Source organism: Manacus vitellinus, unplaced genomic scaffold (genome assembly GCF_001715985.3).
Source record: "Manacus vitellinus isolate BGI_N305 unplaced genomic scaffold, ASM171598v3 scaffold_18_pilon, whole genome shotgun sequence".
NCBI classification, from domain to species: domain Eukaryota; kingdom Metazoa; phylum Chordata; class Aves; order Passeriformes; family Pipridae; genus Manacus; species Manacus vitellinus.
The window spans coordinates 6,783,668-6,806,099 of NW_021939324.1; the positions used below are offsets into that span (position 1 = coordinate 6,783,668).

General features: G+C 38.4%; 1 protein-coding gene across 1 annotated transcript in view; it reads right to left on the reverse strand.

The window, feature by feature from the left end:
* SLC1A1 (solute carrier family 1 member 1) overlaps nucleotides 1–22,432 on the reverse strand; it is a 51,369-nt gene that overhangs the window by 3,830 nt on the left and 25,107 nt on the right. Inside the window, exons 3-11 of the mRNA XM_029959008.1 lie at nucleotides 16,137–16,229; nucleotides 14,476–14,590; nucleotides 12,236–12,278; nucleotides 10,269–10,376; nucleotides 8,618–8,802; nucleotides 7,892–7,999; nucleotides 2,938–3,060; nucleotides 2,222–2,416; nucleotides 1,557–1,691 (exon numbers count right to left, since the gene is read on the reverse strand). Coding sequence (XP_029814868.1) covers nucleotides 1,557–1,691; nucleotides 2,222–2,416; nucleotides 2,938–3,060; nucleotides 7,892–7,999; nucleotides 8,618–8,802; nucleotides 10,269–10,376; nucleotides 12,236–12,278; nucleotides 14,476–14,590; nucleotides 16,137–16,229 — 1,105 coding nt within the window. The remainder of the gene's footprint in view (nucleotides 1–1,556; nucleotides 1,692–2,221; nucleotides 2,417–2,937; nucleotides 3,061–7,891; nucleotides 8,000–8,617; nucleotides 8,803–10,268; nucleotides 10,377–12,235; nucleotides 12,279–14,475; nucleotides 14,591–16,136; nucleotides 16,230–22,432) is intronic.

A 22,432-nucleotide genomic window follows, 5' to 3' on the forward strand; every position in this document is an offset into this window, starting at 1 on the left:
TGGAAACAAGGGTCCCAAAACAATGAGGCATTCAGGGAAGAAGATGACAAAAAACACCTCTTAACTCAGGAACTCTGTGAGCTGCAATCTGCAGAAGGCTGGAAAAGTACTTTGGGAAAAGAACCAATATACATTTGTTCTGTCCTTAGACTCTTTAGATAACTCCTCTAAGCCAGTGGTTTGTACTAATCTGCACTATCCTTAACAAAGTTAAATGTCTACCAGGAATACAGCAAACAAAGCTATTAGAGCCCGCTCTAGACAGATGACTGGGAGAATGTACTTGTGGCTGGAGCTGCTTGTTTTGGAGCAATTATGCTTATGCATAAATTGAATTGATTCTTGGATCCATCCAACAGCCCTGATTTTCTGGAGACTGGCATTTCTCTCTACTTGCAAAATTGGGTTATATAATCAAATAAATGAAATAGATCTGTGAAATACATAGGTTGCTGCCAGAAATCCTTCAAGAAAGGGTGGGGGAGGAACAAGAAGTGTAAATATGAGTGTAAATATGAGCCAAAGAAGACATGCAAAGATTATGAAACAATTAAGATCTCTGGACTGATACCAATGAAATATCATCCATGCTGAGTTACTGCAGATGAACAAGACCTTGGTCTGAGCACTAAAGCTCACACAGTTTAGGAGGCAAAAAAGCTGTATTACATAGTAAAATTATACTCCTTAACTTGTGAATCCTGTCATGCTGTGAATCATGGCACAAAACTGAGTGTCAATGTCTTTCTGAACTCCAGAATACATTCTGTGATTCCTTGGGCTTTTGCAAAACTAGCAGAGAAAAACCTCAGTGTAACTTGAACAGAAAAGATTTCTAGTGAAAAGGCTTCTCTCCAGAAAGAGCAGCCAAATGGGACTGAGGGGTTTTGAAGTCCTCTGAGACAGCTGGGATCAGGCATAAGGAAAGCCTTCTGAGTTTATATGTGTCTGTTGATCAAGGTGCTGGGCCAGTGCTCTTAGTGAACAACAGCCCTACCTAAGTAGTGGCAGCAGCACAGTCCCACGTATAGCCCACCATGCGCGTGCCTGCTATGTGGAGTCCAGGGCCAGTTTTGCTTAGTTCATATTGTCCTCCACTACCTCTTCACCAGTGTATGGATTCTATGTGCTTTGTTGAAATCAACTAAGATGTTATACTTGTGGTTACATTTGATTTTTATTAACGGTGTCTGTATTTAGCATAATGTGGTGGCTGCTGACACTTCAGAGGCGCTCTTTGGTACTGTCAAGTTTGCATTATGCTCATGATTTATGTGGCTGCTACTTTAAGGTTGATAGCACCTCTGAATGTGAGGTTATTCACTGCCATTCCATGCAGTAGGGCTTCTCTCACAATTAAAGCCGCTACTGCATTCAACTCTGCATTCAACTCTGAACAAGCTTGACCATAAGAATAATCTTTGTCCATTTCCTGCAACAGTCCTAAATGATTTTGTTGCTTTCTTTCTCAGACTCACATATTCCCAGGCAACTCATGTAAACATTAAAAAAAAAAAAAAGAAAAACTAATTAAATATCAAGTGCCATAAACTTACAGAAGCCAGTCAACTGCAATGATCAGAGTAACATCCTCGGCGGGCAGGCCAACGGCGCTCAGTACAATCACCATGGTGACAAGTCCAGCTTGGGGGACACCTGCAGCCCCGATGCTGGCTGCTGTAGCTGTGACACTAAATCCCAAATAAAGCCCAAAAAAGGCATTTAGAATACATATTGCTCACAGAAACTCTATTTCCTGACACAAATGAGCTTACTTCACTGCAAGAAAGAAGGCCCAAATGTTCCAGTTTCCTCTTGAATTGTATCTACTCAAAGTCTAGTGTCAAGCTTATGGGACAAGTCATGTACAGATACCGTTACGGTTACACTGCAAAGTAACAGGCAACACACATCTAACAAGGAAACTGGACAGATCAGAGGTAGAGGCTGAGCTAGGTTTGCAAGTGTTTGCAGGGAAGGAAAATGGCAATTTCCAGAACAAATTGCCAGCAATACAATTGTTGTATACCAGCTGCATGCCCTGGCCAACCCACCTCCTCATCAGGTTACACTGGCAAGGCCTCAGAACAAGAAGTGAGAATGCTCGTTATTTCCTGTGCTGTCAGTTATAGTCTAAACTTTCCTGTGGAGTATCCAAAATTACTGTAATTCACAAAAATCCTCACTGCCCACAAAAAGCATGTAATGGCTTTAGTCTTACCTAATGGTAACTATTTTGCCAATATCCAGTGCTAAGTCATTCAGTTGTGCGATAAATACGGCTGCTACTGCTTCATAAAGAGCTGTGCCATCCATGTTGATGGTAGCTCCAACTGGAAGAACAAATCTGGTGATTCTTTTATCAATCGAGTTTTTTTCTTCAGCACAGCGGAAGGTGACAGGCAAAGTTGCTGAACTGGCACATAATGAAATACATAAAGTAAGTGCAGGCAAACCCACACCATTTCCCTTATCCTTCCTTTTTCTCAGAGCATGACCTGCTGTAAGACTCATATGGACATCTAAGGCAGGAAGAAAGGCTGCACCTTAGAAAAGCAAGGCAACGTTTGCTATATCTTCTAGTTATTGGAAGAAATAACAAAGTCTTGGTTATTCTCAAAATCACAGGGTACAACTGCCCTGGCATATGTAGTCACAGAGACTGTGCAATGGCTTCAACTCTATCAAGTTTGTGACTAATGAGCTGAATGGCCTTCTTCTGGGAGAGGCAGACCCTCATTTGGTATAAGGCCAGCACAATCTATAGTGTCCCTTTGGGTACCACAGAAATGATGATAAAAGCTATATTTCAACCTCCAGGGCACTGTGAACTGTTGAGCTGATACCAGGACTTTTAACAAATTAGCAATAAAATCAGAGCACAAACAATGCAATTACTACTAGGAACATTACAGAAAAGATGTTTCTTTTGTTTACCTGGAAGAAATCATGAGGGCTGTCAGAAGTGCCTGAGCCATCCCCATCGCAAAACGAAAAGGATTTTTCCTTACTATTATTAAGTAGATCAGTGGCAGAATTATACCAGAATGGATTGCAAGTCTGCAAAATAAAATGGACTAGTTAAACAAATGGATCCATCTCTGTCTTGCTTTACTAAGATGGTGATAATAGGTATCTGTCCTCAAGAACACTTATGAAACACTAAAGTGACTTCAGTGACATCTATATGCAAAATTTAGAAAAAATAAATAATATTGTTAATAAATAATTGTTAATAAAAAGCAAACTAATGCTATTCTACACTTCCTTTTGGAAGGGAGAGAGAGATCATATATGATTTGTCTTTCCTAAGCAGAACAAGAATTAACTGATTTATTAGAAATAATTTTAAACTGATAAAAATGAGAAGCAGTAATTCCATAGGCATATGCATGCAGAGGTTGTGGGCATTAAGATTAGAGGTAAACAGACTTATGAAAGTACATTTGAAATGAAATACATGTGAAGAGTCTGTGAAATATTCCCTATGTTTGAAGGCTGAAAGTAATTATAGCAATATCAGCTTCTTGAGAAAAGAAATTATAGCATGGAAACATAAACTGCAAAACTGTTGTCATGTATGACCTTGGGATTTTTATTCTGTCCTCACAATATGTTCATGTGCACATTACTGTGTTGTAATAATGTTTTATGATTTCAGAGCAGCTGACAAAGATAGCGATAAGTCATGGTACTATTTGTTCTGCCAAAACCAGACAATTAAGAGAGAAGTAGTCACAGTACAGAAATCCACAACAGCACCAAAAATCACCCACAAAATCTATGTATTTTTTTCCTTGGGAAAATCACCTTTTTAAAAGCAACAGGCATTAAAGTTTTCGTTCTTATGTGAAGATATGATTTATTTAGTGGAATGTAAATAACAGCATGAAACATGTATTGCAAGTAACTCTAGAAAGAAACCTAGCAATTTATACAATGGTGCCTGAGAACAAACTGAATTCTGCAGAATATGTAGAAAAAATATAAAGTGGTATGGGTGCTACTTGGTGTTGATGAGGGTAAACATTTCAAGTATGTCTTAGTCTAAAAGCATAGTGTCTTAGTTATTTTGAAAAATTTAGATCCTCATATTTTTAGTGGTAACATGAACATGGTGTTTTCAAAATAAAGTATTTGTGCATATCTGCTTTGCCACCACTGATTTTCATAAAACAAATTTGAAGTAACATTTATTTTCATGCATAAAATGCAATTCACAGCAAGTAGCAGAAATTTTTAGACCAAAAATCATAATCAGTAACTGAAAATAGAAATTCTAACAGTTTTCAGTTTTAAGACAGAAAGAACTTTGTCACTCAGAATCCCAAGCTGCCATTCCCTACAGCATCCAAGGATGCAGCTGCCTTGCTGCTTTCAGAAGAGACAAAGGCATGGGCAAAGAAAGTCTGCTTGCTGCAGCTTCCTTTTGTTTTTTTCCACTTCAGGCTGAGTTTCCTCTGGCACTTATATTATGCTTCCTACTTTGACTTTCCTCTGCTCTACCTGCTAACATACCCTCATCTTGACACTGCAACCATTAAACTTAAGAGGCTTAAGATATTTACTGGCAAACTGGACCAAAGGCACCGGGAAAAGTCTGTTCCCTCACAGTGACCTGAGTGAGACATAAGACTGAGATGTGCTACAAATAGTGGTGGATGAGAGCTGGTAGGGTTGAAAATGTGAAAGGTCATGAATAATAAAGTTGAGAAGAAGGTGAGATTAAAGATGAGCTGGATATGAAGGCTAAAGGAAAGGAAGAGGAGGATAAGAAACATCAGTCTTCATGCTCTTGCACAACTTTCTTGATAGGGAATACAAGAAATATTTAAGACAACCTGTAATTCTCAGGATCAAGTTTCAAGGGACAACAATTAACAGTTACAGAAGATGTTGATGAACAGAACACACTGCAAATGGGCAAGGTCAAACAAATAAGAATGTAAACCAAAAAGATAGTGGGAACGGTGCCATCTAAGAAACCAAAACGACAAGCAACATTTCTCCTGTTTGCTAAGAGGTGAGAAGAAGGGTATTCTTGCAGGCTGGAAAACACAGAACAAGCGCCTTTCCCCTGCAGCCTATAGCCTTGTGTGTATGTTGTCATATCTGCTCCTGTGATCTGATTACAACATGCTCTCCCTGATGGTCAGTTTTGCAGAGAATGTGCTGCTCTCCAAAACACCTTAAACAGCACCCATGGGACACCATTCTTCAGGAGACAGAAATGCTGGAGAGATCTCCCCGAGCACCCTTGAGAGAAGATGGTGTCATGTGCAAGGTAATTCGGTGAAACAGAGACTTTTTCTCTCCAAGGATGTAAAAGTGGGCACCCTCACTACATACAATTTTTTTTGATGGCATATGGGAACCTACTTAAAATTGTTCTGCCTGTCAAACCAAGCCCATGGCCCCCAGCTGAACAGGAGACTATGTGGTAGTAGTTTACTTTGAAGTACTTTGGAGAAGGCACTGTGTAACATTGAAGTCAAAAGAACTCCTTCTTGACTATTTATCAAGAAGTTTGCATTTAAGACTAAAATATTACCCTTCTGTGGTGGTTTGAAACTCCCAAGAATCTAATTTTTTGAGTTCAAGCCCCCCCTTCCACAGTTTGCCTCTGTGAGAGGGTTTAGTGATGGTATGGACTTGATATCTTTTTCACCTCATGTGGAGAGTTTTCAGACAAAACACAACCATTCGTTATTGGGGGAAGGGGAAAATATTTACAAAGGTTTATTTACACCCACATATATATTTACATTAAATTAAATTTCTCCTTTCCTTAAACAAAAGTCCAAGAAGAAAAAAGTCCTTCTGTCACTCCTCAGGCCACAGCTCCCTCTTTCAGTTTTTTGTGGCACTGGTTAGTGTCCTTCATTTTCCTGAGGCAGCAGATTAAGTATGGCAGTCAGGATCTTTGTTCTTACTTTGTGGAAATTCCAACCCCGAGCCCGAGCCTTCGGGGGATTTCCTTGTAGATCTTCACTCCTCTTGGGTTATAACATTGCAGGCAGCTTTCAGTTCAGTCTTACCAAAGCTCTTTGCTCTGTCTCAGCTCGCCAGCACGATAAATACAGCAACAGCATCAGCAGAGGGCACGGCCACCTCCTCCACATTCCGTCCTGGCTCAGCTCTCAGGACAACTCTGGTTTTTCAGTTCCTTTTCTCCCTCTGTCTAGCTGCTGCTGCATTTCAGGACTCCCTAAGGGTTTGGAAGTCCACCCCTCCTCTTCAGGCAGTCTCTGAGGTTTGGGAAAGTCATGAAGTCTTACCCCAAACCAGCTCTGTTGAGTTTTCCTGTTTTGTTGCCAGCTCTCCCTCCTGCAGGAACATCTCTGCATCTCTCAGCTGGCTTCACGTTATCTCGTTGCTACTGGCTATCTTTTGGCTTTTAGCCATTGCTGTCTCTGTTCAGGACTGCTCTGCTACCGCTTTTCAATGTCTTCTGCTGCTGCTGACAGTAAGGAAACTCTTCCAGCTCTTGATTACGGGACCCAGTCCAGCTTTGACACCATACCGGGTCTCCCGTAGCCTCAGTTGGGGGCTGGGGGCCCTTGGCCCCCAGAGGGGCTCACTGGCCCCCTGCCTCCTCGTGGCTCAGATCATGGCTACCTCCTTCTAAACTATCTTCACCACCTTCTCTTCTGTTTCTGTGGGTATGTAATTTCCGTAGGGCGCACGTGGACTATTGATTGGTCCGGTATTATCAGTGGGGCAAACCATTACTACCTCAGAGAAAAGGTTTTTCAAACCACCACACCTTCTCTCTTCTTGGTTGTCATAAAGCATGTGAATGACTTTTGAAGAATAACATGCATATGCATAACATGGGGAAAGAAGCTCTTGAACAACTTTGGATCTAGCATCTAGACAAAACACATATAAATCCTTAGCATACTGAAGGAATTATAGGAGTGGATGCTAAAGCAATGAACCAAGACAGCCTAGAAGGTATGCCTCACTGAATTGGAAATAGAAATTTAAATGCATTTAACTTACTGGGCCTGTAATATCCATTTATCTACCACAAGGCTCCTTTGTAGGATAGCCGTCAGAGACATAAAATGACCTATATTATTACCAGTATCATTTGGAGCAGTTGTTCTAAGGCTCTGCTCCTTCAAGGCTCCATGCTGTGCAGGTGTAATCTCCTCCACACAGACTATTCTACATAGCCAAGGGTTTAGAAAAAGAATAGAAAGTGATGCTTGGCTATGTTACTCAGATTGCAACTTGTCCTTTTGCAGCTTCACCATCTAACTTTGCCTTGAAGGAGTAATTAGCAAACAGTGCAATTCCCAGGACTTCTTTTGACGTCAGCAGCCTGCTCTGCACTGGGAAGGAAAGGGACTAGTCTCCTCTTTGGCATCATTTACTGTGCACTGTATTTACTATGCATTTGGATTTGGCAGGGAAAGTTGGGCCTATGATGGTACACCTAGGGCCCAAAAGTCCCATGGAGGTTGCAACATAATCCAGATATTTGTGTATGTTTGATAGGCTGGCAACCCCTGATAAGCCATAATTCATAACCTCACTCTTTTCCAGCTTCTTCTAGTATCTCACAGAAGCCTTACTACTCTCCAAAATACAATATTATTTGTTTCAGCACCAAGCTAAGAAGATGAAACAATGAATACAAGAAAAGTATTTGTGTTTGGGTTTTGGTTTTTTTCTTTAGAATGCAAGGTAGTGACTCTTTAAAACAAAACATACATTCAGCTAAACATGCATTCAATTCATCCTCACACATCCTCACATAATTTTCACCGATAAGAATTTTTGTCTCTGACCTAGAAGAGTAGGTGTTATGGATAACTAAGTGGTTATCAACTGAGTGCTAAAAACTGAACACATACAATTTCATCTTTAAGAAATTACATACCCACTTATTACTGTAGCCATATAAAGACCCAATTTACGAAAGATTTCCCAGTCCTCAACTTCTACTATCTTCCCAGCAATTAAAAACACGATACCAATTGGCATATACCTAGAAAGCAAAAATAAGGCAATCAAAAATGCATTCTCGGAAATACTGCATGCTCACCATGAAATAATTTCTCTCCCACTATACCTTCTTAAAACAGATGGAAAATATGTTTTGATATTCTATTACACAACTGCAGATTTTTTTCTTTTTATATTCTGTTATACAACTGACTTAATTCACTTGCAGCAAGACTACAACAGAGGTGATGAAAAAAAAGATTAGAAAATCAGAATAAATGTAACTCTATGCATATTCAAGACTGACAAGGGCATATGGGTGATTATGATTCTACAGTCCTCAAAGTAGGTCCTCAAAGTCCTCAACTGCAGTTGAACTGGTTTTATATAAACCTCTAGCAAGAGTGTCTGAAAACCTCAGGTTTCTTGTACATCAATGGACTGTTTCTTTAGTATATAGTAAGTGAGAGCTCTGTCTCCAGTTTCTTCAAAAGAATAAATTCCGTAGAAAGGAAACTTTTTACCAACCATTCTTTGAAAGTTGCTTGCTGCAAAGCACTATACAAAAGCAGACATGAAGTCCGAGTCTGGTCCCACCTTTTCAATGACAAAATCCACTCAAAGAAGTTGTTAGAAAATGCCAGTATAACCTTGGACTTACCACATAATTATCTGAACTATTCTCATTGTAGCTTCATTCAGTGCATTGAAGAAATCCAACAGCACTTGTCCTTTCTCTCCCATTTTCCCAATAACCATTCCAAAAACAAGACAAAAGACAATCAACCCCAGTGCATTGATGCCATTGGAATACATGCCCACGATTTTGTATTCTTGGGTTTTGTTCTACAGATTAGAATAAAGAGAAAAAAAGTACCATCTGAAAACAGTGAATTTACTTTAAAGATTTTCTAAAATTAAAACACATTTAGATTTTTCTAAAGACATGGAGCTCTTCCCCAATCACTCTATTCCCTTTTTGAAAGTGCCAAGTGGGCAAGTTCAAGAATGAAGTTAGAACTAAACTGAACTTGAACACTTTGTATTTTAGAGCCATGAAAGGATCTGATCAAATCCTAGCAGGGAGTAAAGCACCCCTTAATTTATATTACACAACTGCAGATTTTTTTTTTTAATATTCTGTTATGCAACTGACTTTATTCACTTGCAGCAAGACTACAAGAGAGGTGATGAAAAAAAAGATTAGAAAATCAGAATAAAAGTAACTCTATGCATAGTCTAATAAGTAACTGTATAACTTGGTGTTACAGAGTACACAGAAGTTGGGACGGGGTCCTTTCTATAGACTTCTAACATGAATGATAGCAAGGTATGCACAGTCATGCATCAAGATTTACTCCCCTACACTCGATTTACTCCTCACCGTGAAGAAAAAACCACAGATGCAGAATCCTTGTGGTTATTTCTGAGCAACTCAAGGGTTTGTGTCTGGATTTCAGATAAGTTGACCATTGAGTAACAACTAGGACACCAGTGAAATTCCATAATTTAGAGCAGAATGGGATGAATAGGTAAGTATTCATGCATTCCTCTGAGCTTGTGCAGTATCAACATACGAAGGAAAGGGTGCAATTCTTCACTACATCCTGCTTCAGGATTTAATTCATGTCTCTTCATGAATTTCGGAACAAGATGAAATTTGGAAGGAGTATAATAAAATGTATATTGATTTGGTAATGTTTGTAGTTCTGTGTTCACATTCTATTGAATTCCTTTCTCCCTCTCCTCCAGTGTTAAGTCTAGGCTTTATAAACTGTCAACACCCACAAGCCTTCCACACCTCTAATGAGAGGCTTGATAAACTTCTTCACTTTTGTCTGTCCACATTCCTTTTTCTGAGTAACAAACTTTTAATTAACAAATGCCTTATATTGTCTTGCTTTCCATTAAAAAAATTTATGGTTTTTGACTCCTTTTCTTCTTTTGTGCTTACAACTATGTCACTGCTGCTCGATCATGCTGTGCTGATATACACCTAGTCTTCCTACAGAGACTGTTTTAATTTCTCAGCAAAATGAAAATTCATAAGCATATAAATTTAATCAACCTTCATCTATTATCTTTGGATTGCTTAATTACCCGTGGACTCCTCTGATGCTCTTAAACTTACTGGAAGATCCTTACAATGATCTCTAGCACTTACTTATTAGCTTTTGTGCTCTTATAAAATCCTCTATGTGCCATTTCCTGCCTTTTCTCCATCAGTAACGGCATGAACTAAATCAAATGTAGTCTGTGTTCTTTCTCCCCACTTCATATAATATGAAGGAATAAAATGATAAAGGTCGCACCTCTGAAGCCTCTGCTGTCGTAGCAGTTGTAACAGGTTCGCCAGGAAATGTGGAGCTGTTTTTATCCACAGCAACTGTAGCTTTAACTTTTTCACGTTTGGTTTTATACTGGAAAAGTTTTTTAAAAAAAACCAGAAGAACTTATTTAGAAACAAGAGGAAACTGAAGAATAGACAAAGGCATAGCCTCTGCCCAGTAAAAATAAGAGAAAAATGAAACAATCTGACTGGAAGGTAGCAAACATATTCAAAGATGTTATTTCCCAATTCATTTGAGCCATTACGGTTCTGTAACTCAGAAGCTATAGATTCAACAAGTGATTCACAGATATGTTATGAATTCTGCATGGAGCTGCTGCAGTCTTGTGGGGCATGAGATAGAGCTCCTGACAATGGCAAGGAGACTTTTTGCTGAGACAGTCTGGAGAGAATTGCTGACAGCCACCCCACCTGTGGAGCAGATGCACCTGATACAACGAGCCGAGCCCCCCTCCCCCCCCTTCCCGATATACTGTGGTCGGCATAACTAATGCCATTATGCAAGGCAAACAGCTATCCTTTGTGGCAGAATGGGTCACATAATTGTTCCCCTCATTATCAGGTCCTCAAAGTTCAAGCACCAAGTAGATAAAACAGATAGACTTATTCTTCCTCTCCCCACCGCCTCCAGATTCCTGGGCACTATGCTGACCACTCCTCTCCTTATTGGCCTTAAAGGTTCCAGGCACCCAGCCAGACAAGTGGTGGTGATGACCCAAGTCACAGAACATGGAGAAGTAACAGCACCAAGAGCACTGTTCATAAAACTAAGCAGGTACAAGTCCTAAGGGGTAACTTGGACCAGAGCTGCTGCTGGACAGTGAGACCTGGTGGTCAGGGATGCTTCCACCATTGTCTGATTCCTCTGGGGACTGAGTGACCAATCCCTATTATTTTATAAGTTTTTCAAGTCTCCATTATGGTTGTTGTGTTAATACAGCAAACCAAGTATTAAGATCTGGCCAAATCTGCAGAGGGTCCAGTGATTAGAAAACATAAGCTAAGTGGTAGTATAATAAAATTGGACTACACTGATTCTGCTCATAGAAATCCTGTGCTATTCTGATTATAAATTCTGTGCTATACTAATATCCTGTTATGAAAATAAAACTTTAACAATAACTATGATTTAGTGCCACCATCATTCTGCCAAGGATCCCTAAAAGAACCTGTCTGTCCCCTTGCTGTTGGGTGACAGTAATTAATACATGAGAAATACTACATGGAGAAGTTTTATAAAGGGGAAATACACTGAGTCATGCACAGCAGCACATCAGACATCACTTCCTGGGAAAGGTTAACTACCTTACATACCAGCTTTAGATAAACTGGTAGGCAGCTGCTGGGAAAAACAAAAGGAAGGTCAAGAGCATCACAGAAAAAGGAGTTGATATATTTACAGGTAAAGGTGACTGAAAGAAACCTAATATATGGACAAGAGTTTCCTCTTTCATCTTGCAACTCTCACTTTTCCTGAAAGATGTCTCAAACAGACTTTGCCTTTTCCTTTATGTGGATTATTTAGTCTAGCAATGGACATTAGATGTGAGACACATCAGGGTGAGGGCTAAATTATGCAGACTTCATCAGACACTGAGGGACCTTAAGAACAAGGAAACAGATCCTCAGAAGAGCTTTTTTCTAAATCTTGTTCCCAAAGGAAAAATCCTGTCTTATACACTTTCTGCATCCAGCTCCTGCACAGTGTCTTTTTGCAACACAATATTAAGGACTTAATAGCTGGTAACTGAGTGTTTATCATAACGGAAATGAAACCAAGATGCCTTAAAACCTCACCTTTCTATAGGAGATTAAGATACTCCTGGACTTTCCAGAAATAGTCTTGCCTTACATAGATTTTTTTTGGGGGGACGTAAAAGAATAATTTGTAGTTAACAATGAAAATTAAAGAGGAATGTTCAAACTTACCTGTTGAAAACAGGCCTGAACAAGGTTCTCTGGGAACATATTCCTGTTAGAAAGCACAGAAGCATTTCAACATTATAGCATACTAAGAAAAAGTTGTTTGTATAAACAAAATGACAAAAGTTGCTGCTTAAAAAGCAGATCACATTTCCTTTAATCAGAAAGCAGTATATTTGGCATCATCAGATATAGAGTCCAAAGAAATAAAGGGTTTAAGAGTCCCAATGACCGTTGATCATTTTCCTACTGTTCAATTTTTGACTTATTTTTCAGTATTTGGTATTTCTATTGGTATACTAAACCCAATGTATTTTTTTTCTGCTACATCATCTCCATCACTTGCATGAGGAGTACAGGACACACCATTTCTATAGGATTTGTCAGATATAGGCAGAAAAGAAAAAAAACTTCTTATAAAGGCTGTGCTGGAAGAATCAGATATTTGGTGTGTTCTACTGTAGTTTTGAATTCAGAAATTAATCTTGGCTAATGGAAGATTCCATTGTGTTATTTCAGGGTCCAGAACCATTTTCACACACTGAAAAATTAGGAAATTTAGCACAACCCATTTGTGTGCCTCCTTTCCAACAGCCAATTTCAGATTCAAATGATTGCAAAAAAAAAGAAGCATTAATTACATATTTAGTGAATATCCAGTCCAGTGCAGAAAAAGCCATTTTATACACTGAAGCACAAGTTTTCATCTACCTCACAGAATGTTCACAAACTTCCACTTTTAGTTCTCAAATTCTTAAAGCAAAATCTATTCAAAAGCAAGAGCAGTTTGTACAAGCCTGGGGTTTTCCTTTATCTTTACAAGACTGTCTGGATTTGAATCTTAAATCTGATGAATGTAAATATGTAAGAAAATTAATTCCTTTAAAACAGAATTTCAGATCTCTAACTCCTAATTACAGTCTTAAATTTGTTTGCAGAAAGTTGAGTTGTAAACTATAGCAAACCCCCAAACTACAACTAATTACAATTCGCACCACTTTTTGCTATAGGAAGACTTTTGGTGCATAGAACTACATCAGCCCTATGAATATGTGTGGAAATGTTCATGTGGAAGTTACTGGTAACAGACTGGCTGCATTAGGTTTTATAATAAAGATGATTACACAGTTCCTCTCATCGATTCTTGGGCGAGTGACCATGAGGAATGAGATGAGCTATCCAAGAAGCTGTCATTGTGGTCATTCATAGGCAGAAGGGGACAGAGGCTGGGAAGAGCTGTGAATTACTGGACATGGGGCTTTGGGATTGACAACTGCCAACTATCCCATATACAAACCTCAGAGAAATTTAATTATTTTCAAAGAAGTTTATCTTAACATAGGTTGGGGCAGAGTTGCCCCAAATGACATCAGACATTGGATATTATATAGGATAGTGGCTATCTGGAGTTGCATCTGCAAATGCCATTCATATTTCCTAAAATAAAAAATTGCTAAGAAATCCAATTTTAGATATGTGCTAGTTGATTCTTACATGACAGATTAAGTAAAAATTCTACAAAAAGAAAATGGTGGGCAGGAGTAGTGACACAGAACAGAGACTCATTGCAGCTGGAGAAAAAAATCCCACAGAAACATTATTGAGGGAACTACCTAGCCACTACTGGAAATGCAGCCCTTTTTGTGAATTTTTCTTCTAATTCCTTAAACACACTACCTCTGAAAATCTGCACACATCTTCTGCAGACTTTTCTACAGGTTTCCTCCTTCTAACCACTTCAAAGTATCCATAATTTTCCCAGATGCTGATGGGAAAGACTCTTTATAAAGTTGCCTTAGATACTGGTGATGCAGCAAACTTGTTGACGGTGGAACCCTTAGAACCCTTTACATACTGCATCTGTTACTCTGCATCCTGCCTTGAGGAGGGGAATACAGCACTACAATTTCAGGTGGTTGTCTATGCTGGATGACACAGAAGCTGCCAGTTAGCAATCCACCATTCAATCCTTTATGGATCTTTTCTTCACAGTAGATAAATCTTGCATATCAATTGCTGTGAAGGAGGGATTTTTCACCATTGGCTTATTAACTAAAGTCTGTGGTGTTAAACAAGCTGCTTTCAATGTATTTTTAAATATTTAACTTGTTGCAATACAAGTTATTCTCCTCTTATTCATCCAAACAACATTAGAAAGCATCTTATTGTATTACATACCCCAACTTTATTTGTGCTTGCTTGGACTTCTGCAAAAGGAATATGAGAACTAAAAATTAAAGCCTCACCTGATCAGATCGAGCATGGCATCAACAGTACTGACTTCTGGGGTACTGCCCACCCTGTCGATTTCACTTGCTCTCTGAGTCACTCCAGGTTTAATGGTCACAACTAAGACAATTCCTGCAAAGGAGAAGCAAGAGTGCAAGCAGAGGCATTGGTGCATTCTTCTTCAGTGTATCCTGTGTAGCCAAATTCTTCGTGAGCTCAACTTAACAAATGCTTTCCCTGGGTGCTCATGCAGGTAAGGTGGTGTCAGTAAATGCGTGAGTTCCCCCAGTACTGGAGCTACTTGCAGGCTTGCCACTGGACTTGGGCACTTCAGCTTTGGTTTTGTATGTATGGTACTAAATCACTACTATTCACCAAGAGGGCAACTTTTGCATAGTGAATATTTTTAATTGCTTGCCCCTTTTGTAGCTCTTCTTGTTACTAGCTTTCAGATATGAACACAAGTGCATTGTCCTGTGACCCCAAAGTCACAGGATGTTTTGGTAAAGTTAGTTATCAATAAAGTTATGTAAGAGAAGGGCTTCAGAAAAAGAAAAAAAATTGTGGGTTAAGAAATACTAGATTTGACCTTGTAAATACTGAAATCAATAACAAATTTTTCATTTACTTTAGTGGTTTCATTTTAGGCATTTTTTTTATAATATGAAATACTAGGTTTTTCCAAAGGCATAACATTTTTTCTCTTCTTTCCCCCCCCCCCCCCAATAAAAGCCATACAAACCTAAAGCAAATAAAACTACTAAATCTCAGTGAAGGGACAAAGAGGAATTTGGATGACCCTTTAACCAGCCAGGAACAGGTCTTTCTAATGACAGCTGTGAATAAAAGCAGGACTGCATTTGTGTAGCTCTGCACTATGAAATAAGTAATGCCATAACAGCACGGAACAGCTTAGAATAGCAGGAACCTTTGGAGAGTGTCTGGTTTAACACAACACTAAGATTTGGGACAACTTCAAACTTAGATACATGATAACGTTAGTCTTTATTAATTTTCCTCCCTATTCTGTATTCACAGAAATTTCCCAGGCATACAAGATAGACAGTTTTATTTTGTTTCTTATCTAAGAAGGCTGACTGAAGATGCTTCTTTAAGCAAATATGGAACATTTCAAGGTTGTTTGTAGGGAATGAACTTCCTGCAAGAGGAGATGGGGAATTCAGAGAGTTAAGAGTGGAGCCTGACAGAGACAGAGTGGGCAAAACCCTTTAAGGAAGGAGATGAGATGACAAAGGAAGCAGTATTTTATGTAATCTTTCAGGTGTGACACATTATATATTCTTGCATGTGAGAATCAGGAACAATCTAGCACTTTTCTATTGAGGAAATTCACTTTATCGTTGAGGTTGGCCTTTGATGTTCACTCAGCTTTCCCACTGCTGGTCACTGTTTATCTCAGCAGACAGCTCCTAATCTTCCCTGAGATGAAATATATGGTGAAATTGCCTGTGGCTTCATATTGGGTATGAACACAGCCCAATCATGAACAGTAGGACTAACTTCTCTCTGTATCTGGCCACAAGTAATGTTAAGTTGCCTGGTATGATTCTCTGTCTCCCCTCCCCATCCTGTCTTGGTAAATTAGTAATGTCACAGTGATGTACATTTGTAATCAGGCAATGCTGATGATTTTAAAAGTTAGAAAATCATGGAGTACCTAATATTACAGCAATGACAGTAGTGCAGAGATAATATACGACTGCTCGCAAACCAATCTTCCCAGAAATGCTGGAATCCAAAGCAGCAACACCTGCAAAAAATAGCCACAAAAACAGTACAATAAAAAAGTCTTATAAGAAAGTTGTTATTTTTGTAGAGACAAATAATTATTGTCTCTTACTTCTATGTAGGAAATTCTCCCTTATTCAAGATATTTCTAAATACCTAATTGCCAGTTGCACTTTTGAAAAACACCTGTAGCAGAATAACATATTTGCTTCTGCTTCTTTGCAAAAAGCTGGTTTCCCTGGATATTTCTAGAGAAAAGATAATTGAGCTTTCCTGATTCCTTGATGTTTGTGAATGAATTAGACTTCTTAGGCTTATCAGAGTATGTTACAACTTATTTCCATTTCCTTTTTTCAGATTTGTAACTTTTGGCTTTAAAACAAAAAGCCATGGGGAGTTGCTCAGGACTGTTACCCTGGGTTGCCCAAAGGCACATCAGGCAAGTAAGGATGATTCCTGGTGGTTTTGCCTTCGATAGTGGGTTTACTTTTTTTTCTTTTTGCTAAAGCTTTTATGAAGTCTGGGTTGTTCACACTTCTCTGCCTGTATATGTCATTGCCAAGAGCAGAGGGCAGTTTTGTCAATGAAGGCAGGGAAAGTGCTGAGGCAGGTATTATACTGAGGTCAACTTAGCCTTTGGCAACAATATTATATCAAACTTCTAGTGAAGTATTTTTAATTTTTTAAAAGATTTACAGTTATATCTGTACAAATAGGATTCAGTAACCAGGGAAAAATGAGTATTGTGACTGCAAAACTTGGCTGTTTATAACAACATTAGTTAATAATTCACTGCTATCTCTTTATTATACATTTGTGATCCATTTATATTTTTATATTTATTGAGTCAGTTTATCAAAGACTGGCCAGATTGCCTTGTATAGGAAAGCAAAAATACCAGGAGGATATTTAACCTCGGAATAGTATGATTTTGCAGGGAAAAATAGTTTGAAAAGGAAGAAAAATCAAGTTACAAATACAACTTACTGATCTTTGAGCTCAAAAAGGATCTTAGCAAGCATACTTTAACTATGTACTGATGTCCCTTTAACAAAGTATATTAACAGCAGTGACGACTTGTGCCTAGAATATTCATATAATGCTTTACTAGTTCTGTTAATTGTTATTTGAAATTCAAACAGTACTGGGAGGTGAGAATGAAGGTTATTTTATTTCATAATCTATTTGATTATTTTGGGGTTGTGGGAACTGTGAAAAAAACAGGTAGAAAGGAGAGCTTTTGCATTGCTGTGGGCTCGGCTGTAGAAATCATGGCAGTGAGAACTCTTGAGAATGGAGAGTAATAAATAATGTTTTCTGTAGACAGTAGCAGACCTGGTTTCAAAGGCTGTCAATATTGAAACTTCCACAGCTGATATATTAACTTGGAAGACTTCACATTATGTTTTTAAAAGAGAGCAAACTAGTACTGCCCCAGTTCCATATCTTTTAAAGAAACGTTCATAAAAACTAGAAATCATGGAATTTTATTCTAGAACTTGTGCCTTAAGATTTTTTTTTTGCCTGTCTTGCTGATTCAGTCAAGAGCCTAATAATCATGCAAGGTTATTTCCCTGGAGTACTCAGTTATAAAGATTCTACAGTTAATATAACAGGAAGTTCCCACAACAGACAGTTCTTCTGGCTCCCAATGAAAACCATTTGCAGATTGTTATGCTCATTGGAGTTACAGAGGTATAATTAAGGGAAAACTTTGCCCCGTCTTTTTAAACTGGGTAATGACCCTCTTGGTGAGCAGGCTGTGCTAGGATCCAGCTTGCGCTTCTACTGTCATGTTGCTGCTGCTTTGCTAGTAACCATACAAACACACAAATCAGTCAGGCAGGCATGACTATTTAAGTACAAGTATGATCTGTGTGCGACAGATCTGGGGTTTCGGGCTTTTCTGTAAGCTGCTGTACTCTGAAACAAAACAACATTCAGAGCGATGCTTCCATTTAGAGACCGAAGTAGCATTTGCTACAAGTGCCACAGGTTTGCACTGGGTGTTTTATGCTGCTAAGCTCCTTTTTTCATGTTAGCTTGTTACACACAGGAAATGTGATATATAAAAATACATTTCCCTTCAGATATATCTTACTGTCATTACTGAGCAACTGATAGTGTAATGGATAGCTACTGCCTTTCTTCTCAAGCCAAATGAAAATTAAGATTCCCTTTGAAAAACATCATGGCTTTGCAATTTTTTTTGACATAACTGAAAGAGTTAATGGAAGATGTATTAAACAAAGCATCCAACTAACAATGATTTCAGTTCATAAGAAAACTTATTTCTCAAACTTGGATAACAAACACGCTACTCAAAAAGGAAAGCCTACAGTGTCGTAATTGCAGATTAGATCACAAAAGCAGTCTAATTAAGTTTGAACTATCTACTGTGGATTACCACTAAACTTTTTTAACTAATTAATTTGTTCTTTCCTTCCCTCAGCCTATCCTCAAGTTTGAAATTTACACAGGTTTGAGCACATAAACTGTTAATATAGTCTACTGTATGGAGTTTAAACAGGCATGATGGATTCTCCTCTATCCCTGGGCATTTTAAAACTGCAGTATTTCAGATTAGTTTCTTAAATTTCCTTATAAGAGATATTCTAATTCAGCTACAGCCCAGCCCCTGAAACATGGAATGCAATTTTGTGGCTGGGATACAAAAAGTGGAATGATCACAAGAGACACCAACTGGTGTTAAAATCTGTTAATCTATCTACCCCTCTGCCCATATCATTTTAGCAGAACAGAGTTAAGGTTTCAATAACTGAAGTCAAATTTTGGAATCAGTTAGCTAGTCCTCTGCAATTCAGCTTCCATACTTTTTATGTTATGATCCAAATTGAAGTTCTTAGTATCCTCTTCTCTTTTTGAAAAAATTTTTTTTGAAGAAAGGACAGGAGGATGATAAACTAGAGTTAATAATTTTGTTTGACAGAATATTAAAAGACATCAAAATGAGGATGGTACAGGGACTTCAAGAGAAGACACATACTTTCAGGTAAGACACATAGACATCCCATGTTAAATGCTGGGGGGGAAAAATGAAACACCATCCCGCTGTTCCTAACCTTGTAATACGTTTTTTTATTCTGTATATTTTTTTTTTTACTTGAAACTTCTTGTTGGTATAACCATAAAGCCTACACATTTCATTTCCTTCTATTTCTATAGCTGCTATTTTTGATCAATCACCAGAGTATTCCTAGGACTTTCTTCTTTAAAAAATAACCACAATGGAGGACAGTACTGTGAAACTTGCAAAAAATCAGAAGTGGAAAAATTGAATGATTACAACGGACTGATTTAATCCCGTGTTGTGTTCAACTACTGATTTTAGCATGTGGAATATGTTGTATTACCAAAGTTGAAGACACACATCTTCTCCAGCTTTCACTTTAGAACCCCTGTCTACCTGGTTAAGTGCATCAAAACCAAGAGTCCTGTTAAGACTGAAATATAGCAACATTAGTCATCTGCAACTTTTGAAATCGCTCTAAAATTTCCTTCCTTATATTTTTTGTTCTATATTTTTAAAACTGCTTCCCTGAACTACTACTGTATAAAGATACTTTACCTAAGGGAATAGTCTGGTTTAAACAAAAGTAAGTATGAAAACCTAAGTATGAAACGTGGCGTTTGGGAATTTTTTACCAGTAGCCACTAAACATGAAGTGTGTTCACTTTAGAGGCCTGTAAAAATGCACACGTACCAACGGCCAAATGACTTTGGCTCAAGGTGCAACACACTGTAATTCTAGAGTTCTTCACTATGCTCTTGTGAGACCAATCCTATGGTCCTGTGAGATGTAGGAGTGAAAACGGTTCCATTACAGACTGGAAACAATCACAGGGATCTTCTGAATTCCAGTGCTTATCATGTCATTAGTCCTCTATGGTATAACACCTACATCCTTAGCATTTGTTATACCATTCTACAGAGTGGAATATGTGCAACTGTGCACACAGATTTTTGCTTACAGGTGCTCTTTTTCAACATGTTATAAGAGACTACATCTACAATTTGGTGCTGTGGTTGACTCTGTTCAGCAGCAACAATCATACCTAAACACCTTGACACTTTTTCCTGCTGCTCTACAAATTTCAGTGTCAACATCAAGTGCATCTCCTGCAGTACTGCTTAGCTGTTCTCAAAGTTTCTGAAGATTGGTGGAAGCTGACAGGATCTGTTTCTTCCACCATCTCATCACGTCATCTGCATGACATACTGATCATTATGTATAATCAGTAAAACTCCTTTTGCCAACACTGGTACACTTGATGATCAAGATGTGAATTTTTTGTCTGTACAAAGACCGATGCCACTTAGCCAGCTCCTAGCACCGATAGCAGGTTGTTCTTAAGTGTGACTCAGAGCCAGAGGGAACAGTCTGGCTCAAGGGCCTTCCAAGTTCACATGATTGCCAGCCATGGTGGCTTTCTCAATTTAGTTTTAGGAGCTAACTGCATTTCTAAGGAGAAATTACTCAAGTATGGTACACATAAACTGTACCCAACTCTCTCAGGGTACTGATATCTAATTCCTTACCTAATTCCCTATTGTAACAAAAATACGACAACAAAAGTTCCTGAAGAGTAGAACAGTATGGCTTTTATACCTTCTAATCTATGACTATAATGTTGATTCAAGGGCAAAATGCAGTTCTGAAACTGCTCCAACTGCCATCAGCCTTAGTGCTTTAACTGAGGAACTTCTGGGGACGCTAGAGGAATCATGAAATAATTCTCTACTTCTCCCAGGTGTAGACATTTTAATTCTTAGTGTTCATTTTGGCTCTTCTAGCTGCAATATGCAGTCATTAGGTCATAGACAAAGTAAAAATCTTTTACTGAATTTTGCATCAGACATATGAAAATAGAAAAGCATACAAGAATTTTAAAATGCATATAGAGAATTTTAGTGGGTAATCCTTCTAAGGGGACCACATTGTTTTATGTAAAAATAGTGTTATTGCCAGGGTACATGGCACCATATGTTGTTGCAAAAAGGTAAGATTTACTCTTTAAAAATGCTAGGGAAAAAAAAAAGAACAAAGCAGTGCTGACACAGTACCCTTGATAAATGGAGAGCTGCCTGAAATGCATGAAGTTCCTTGGCTTTAAAAAATGGAGCTGGGAGTGTTTCTAATTTAAGACATGAGCAATATCAAAATTTCAGCTGCATCTAACTGTGGCATGACCTCCCTGTTCCAATGTGTTTTTGGAATGTCATTTACCTCTTACTGAGTATTCTCATTTAATCCGCTGATCATCAAAGAGCTGTTGGTCAAGTCATAAAAGAGATCTTTCTTAGAGGAAGGTGAAAATTTTGAATTTATTGTCATACTTTTCTTCTACTTGCAATCGGAAACACTACCAATACTAAAACAGTATTTGGCCTGTATCTTCAGAATAGAGACATGATTTTTACTTGAGGAGCGAACACCAAATTCTAGCTCCAGTGTGTAGCAAGCTTATTGCTTATTTTCTTATAACTCTGTATCTAAGAGAATCCAAATTTGCATTCTTGTTCCATGAGCTATACCAACTCTAATCAGCTACTGCCAAGACAGGAATGTTATCTCACACATATAAGACTAGATTTCATCATTTTTCCATGTAAATTTTGTCATTGTTTGATAGTTGGGTGACAGATACAAACAGGAAAGTTTCCTCTTCACTGCAGGGAAAGGTCCTATCTGCTGTCTATGAACTTGTGACAATTCAAACATGAATTCAGAAGAATGTGTCTCTCAGGGCTTCCGAAAAGGAAGGATATCAAAGCCAGTTTTCCTCTATCCTTTTGATCTTTGCCTATGTTCATTTTTCGAAGAGAAAACCCTTTTGTATACAGTTCAGACATTAAGTGTGGGAGGGGAATCACCATAACACTGGTGAATTCAGAGCCTATGCTTCTTTTACTTGCATGATCTTGTAGTAAAAGTCTACCCTGACTGTGATTAATCTCCTGAAAGCTCACTTTCTTCATATTCTCCCTGAAATTTAAGTTTCCAAATCAGGTTCAACAGGAATTACTGTTGCTTCCTTCCAAGAGCTGAATGGTGAATTTTTTGCTCTTTTTCCGCTATTCTGTGGAACTCTCCAGGAAATGCAATACCACACTCCTTGTGTATGAACAAGAATGTCAGGACCAAAGAAGTCATTCACAACTGCTCTCTGAAATACCATCGCTATTCAGGACTACAGACAGCA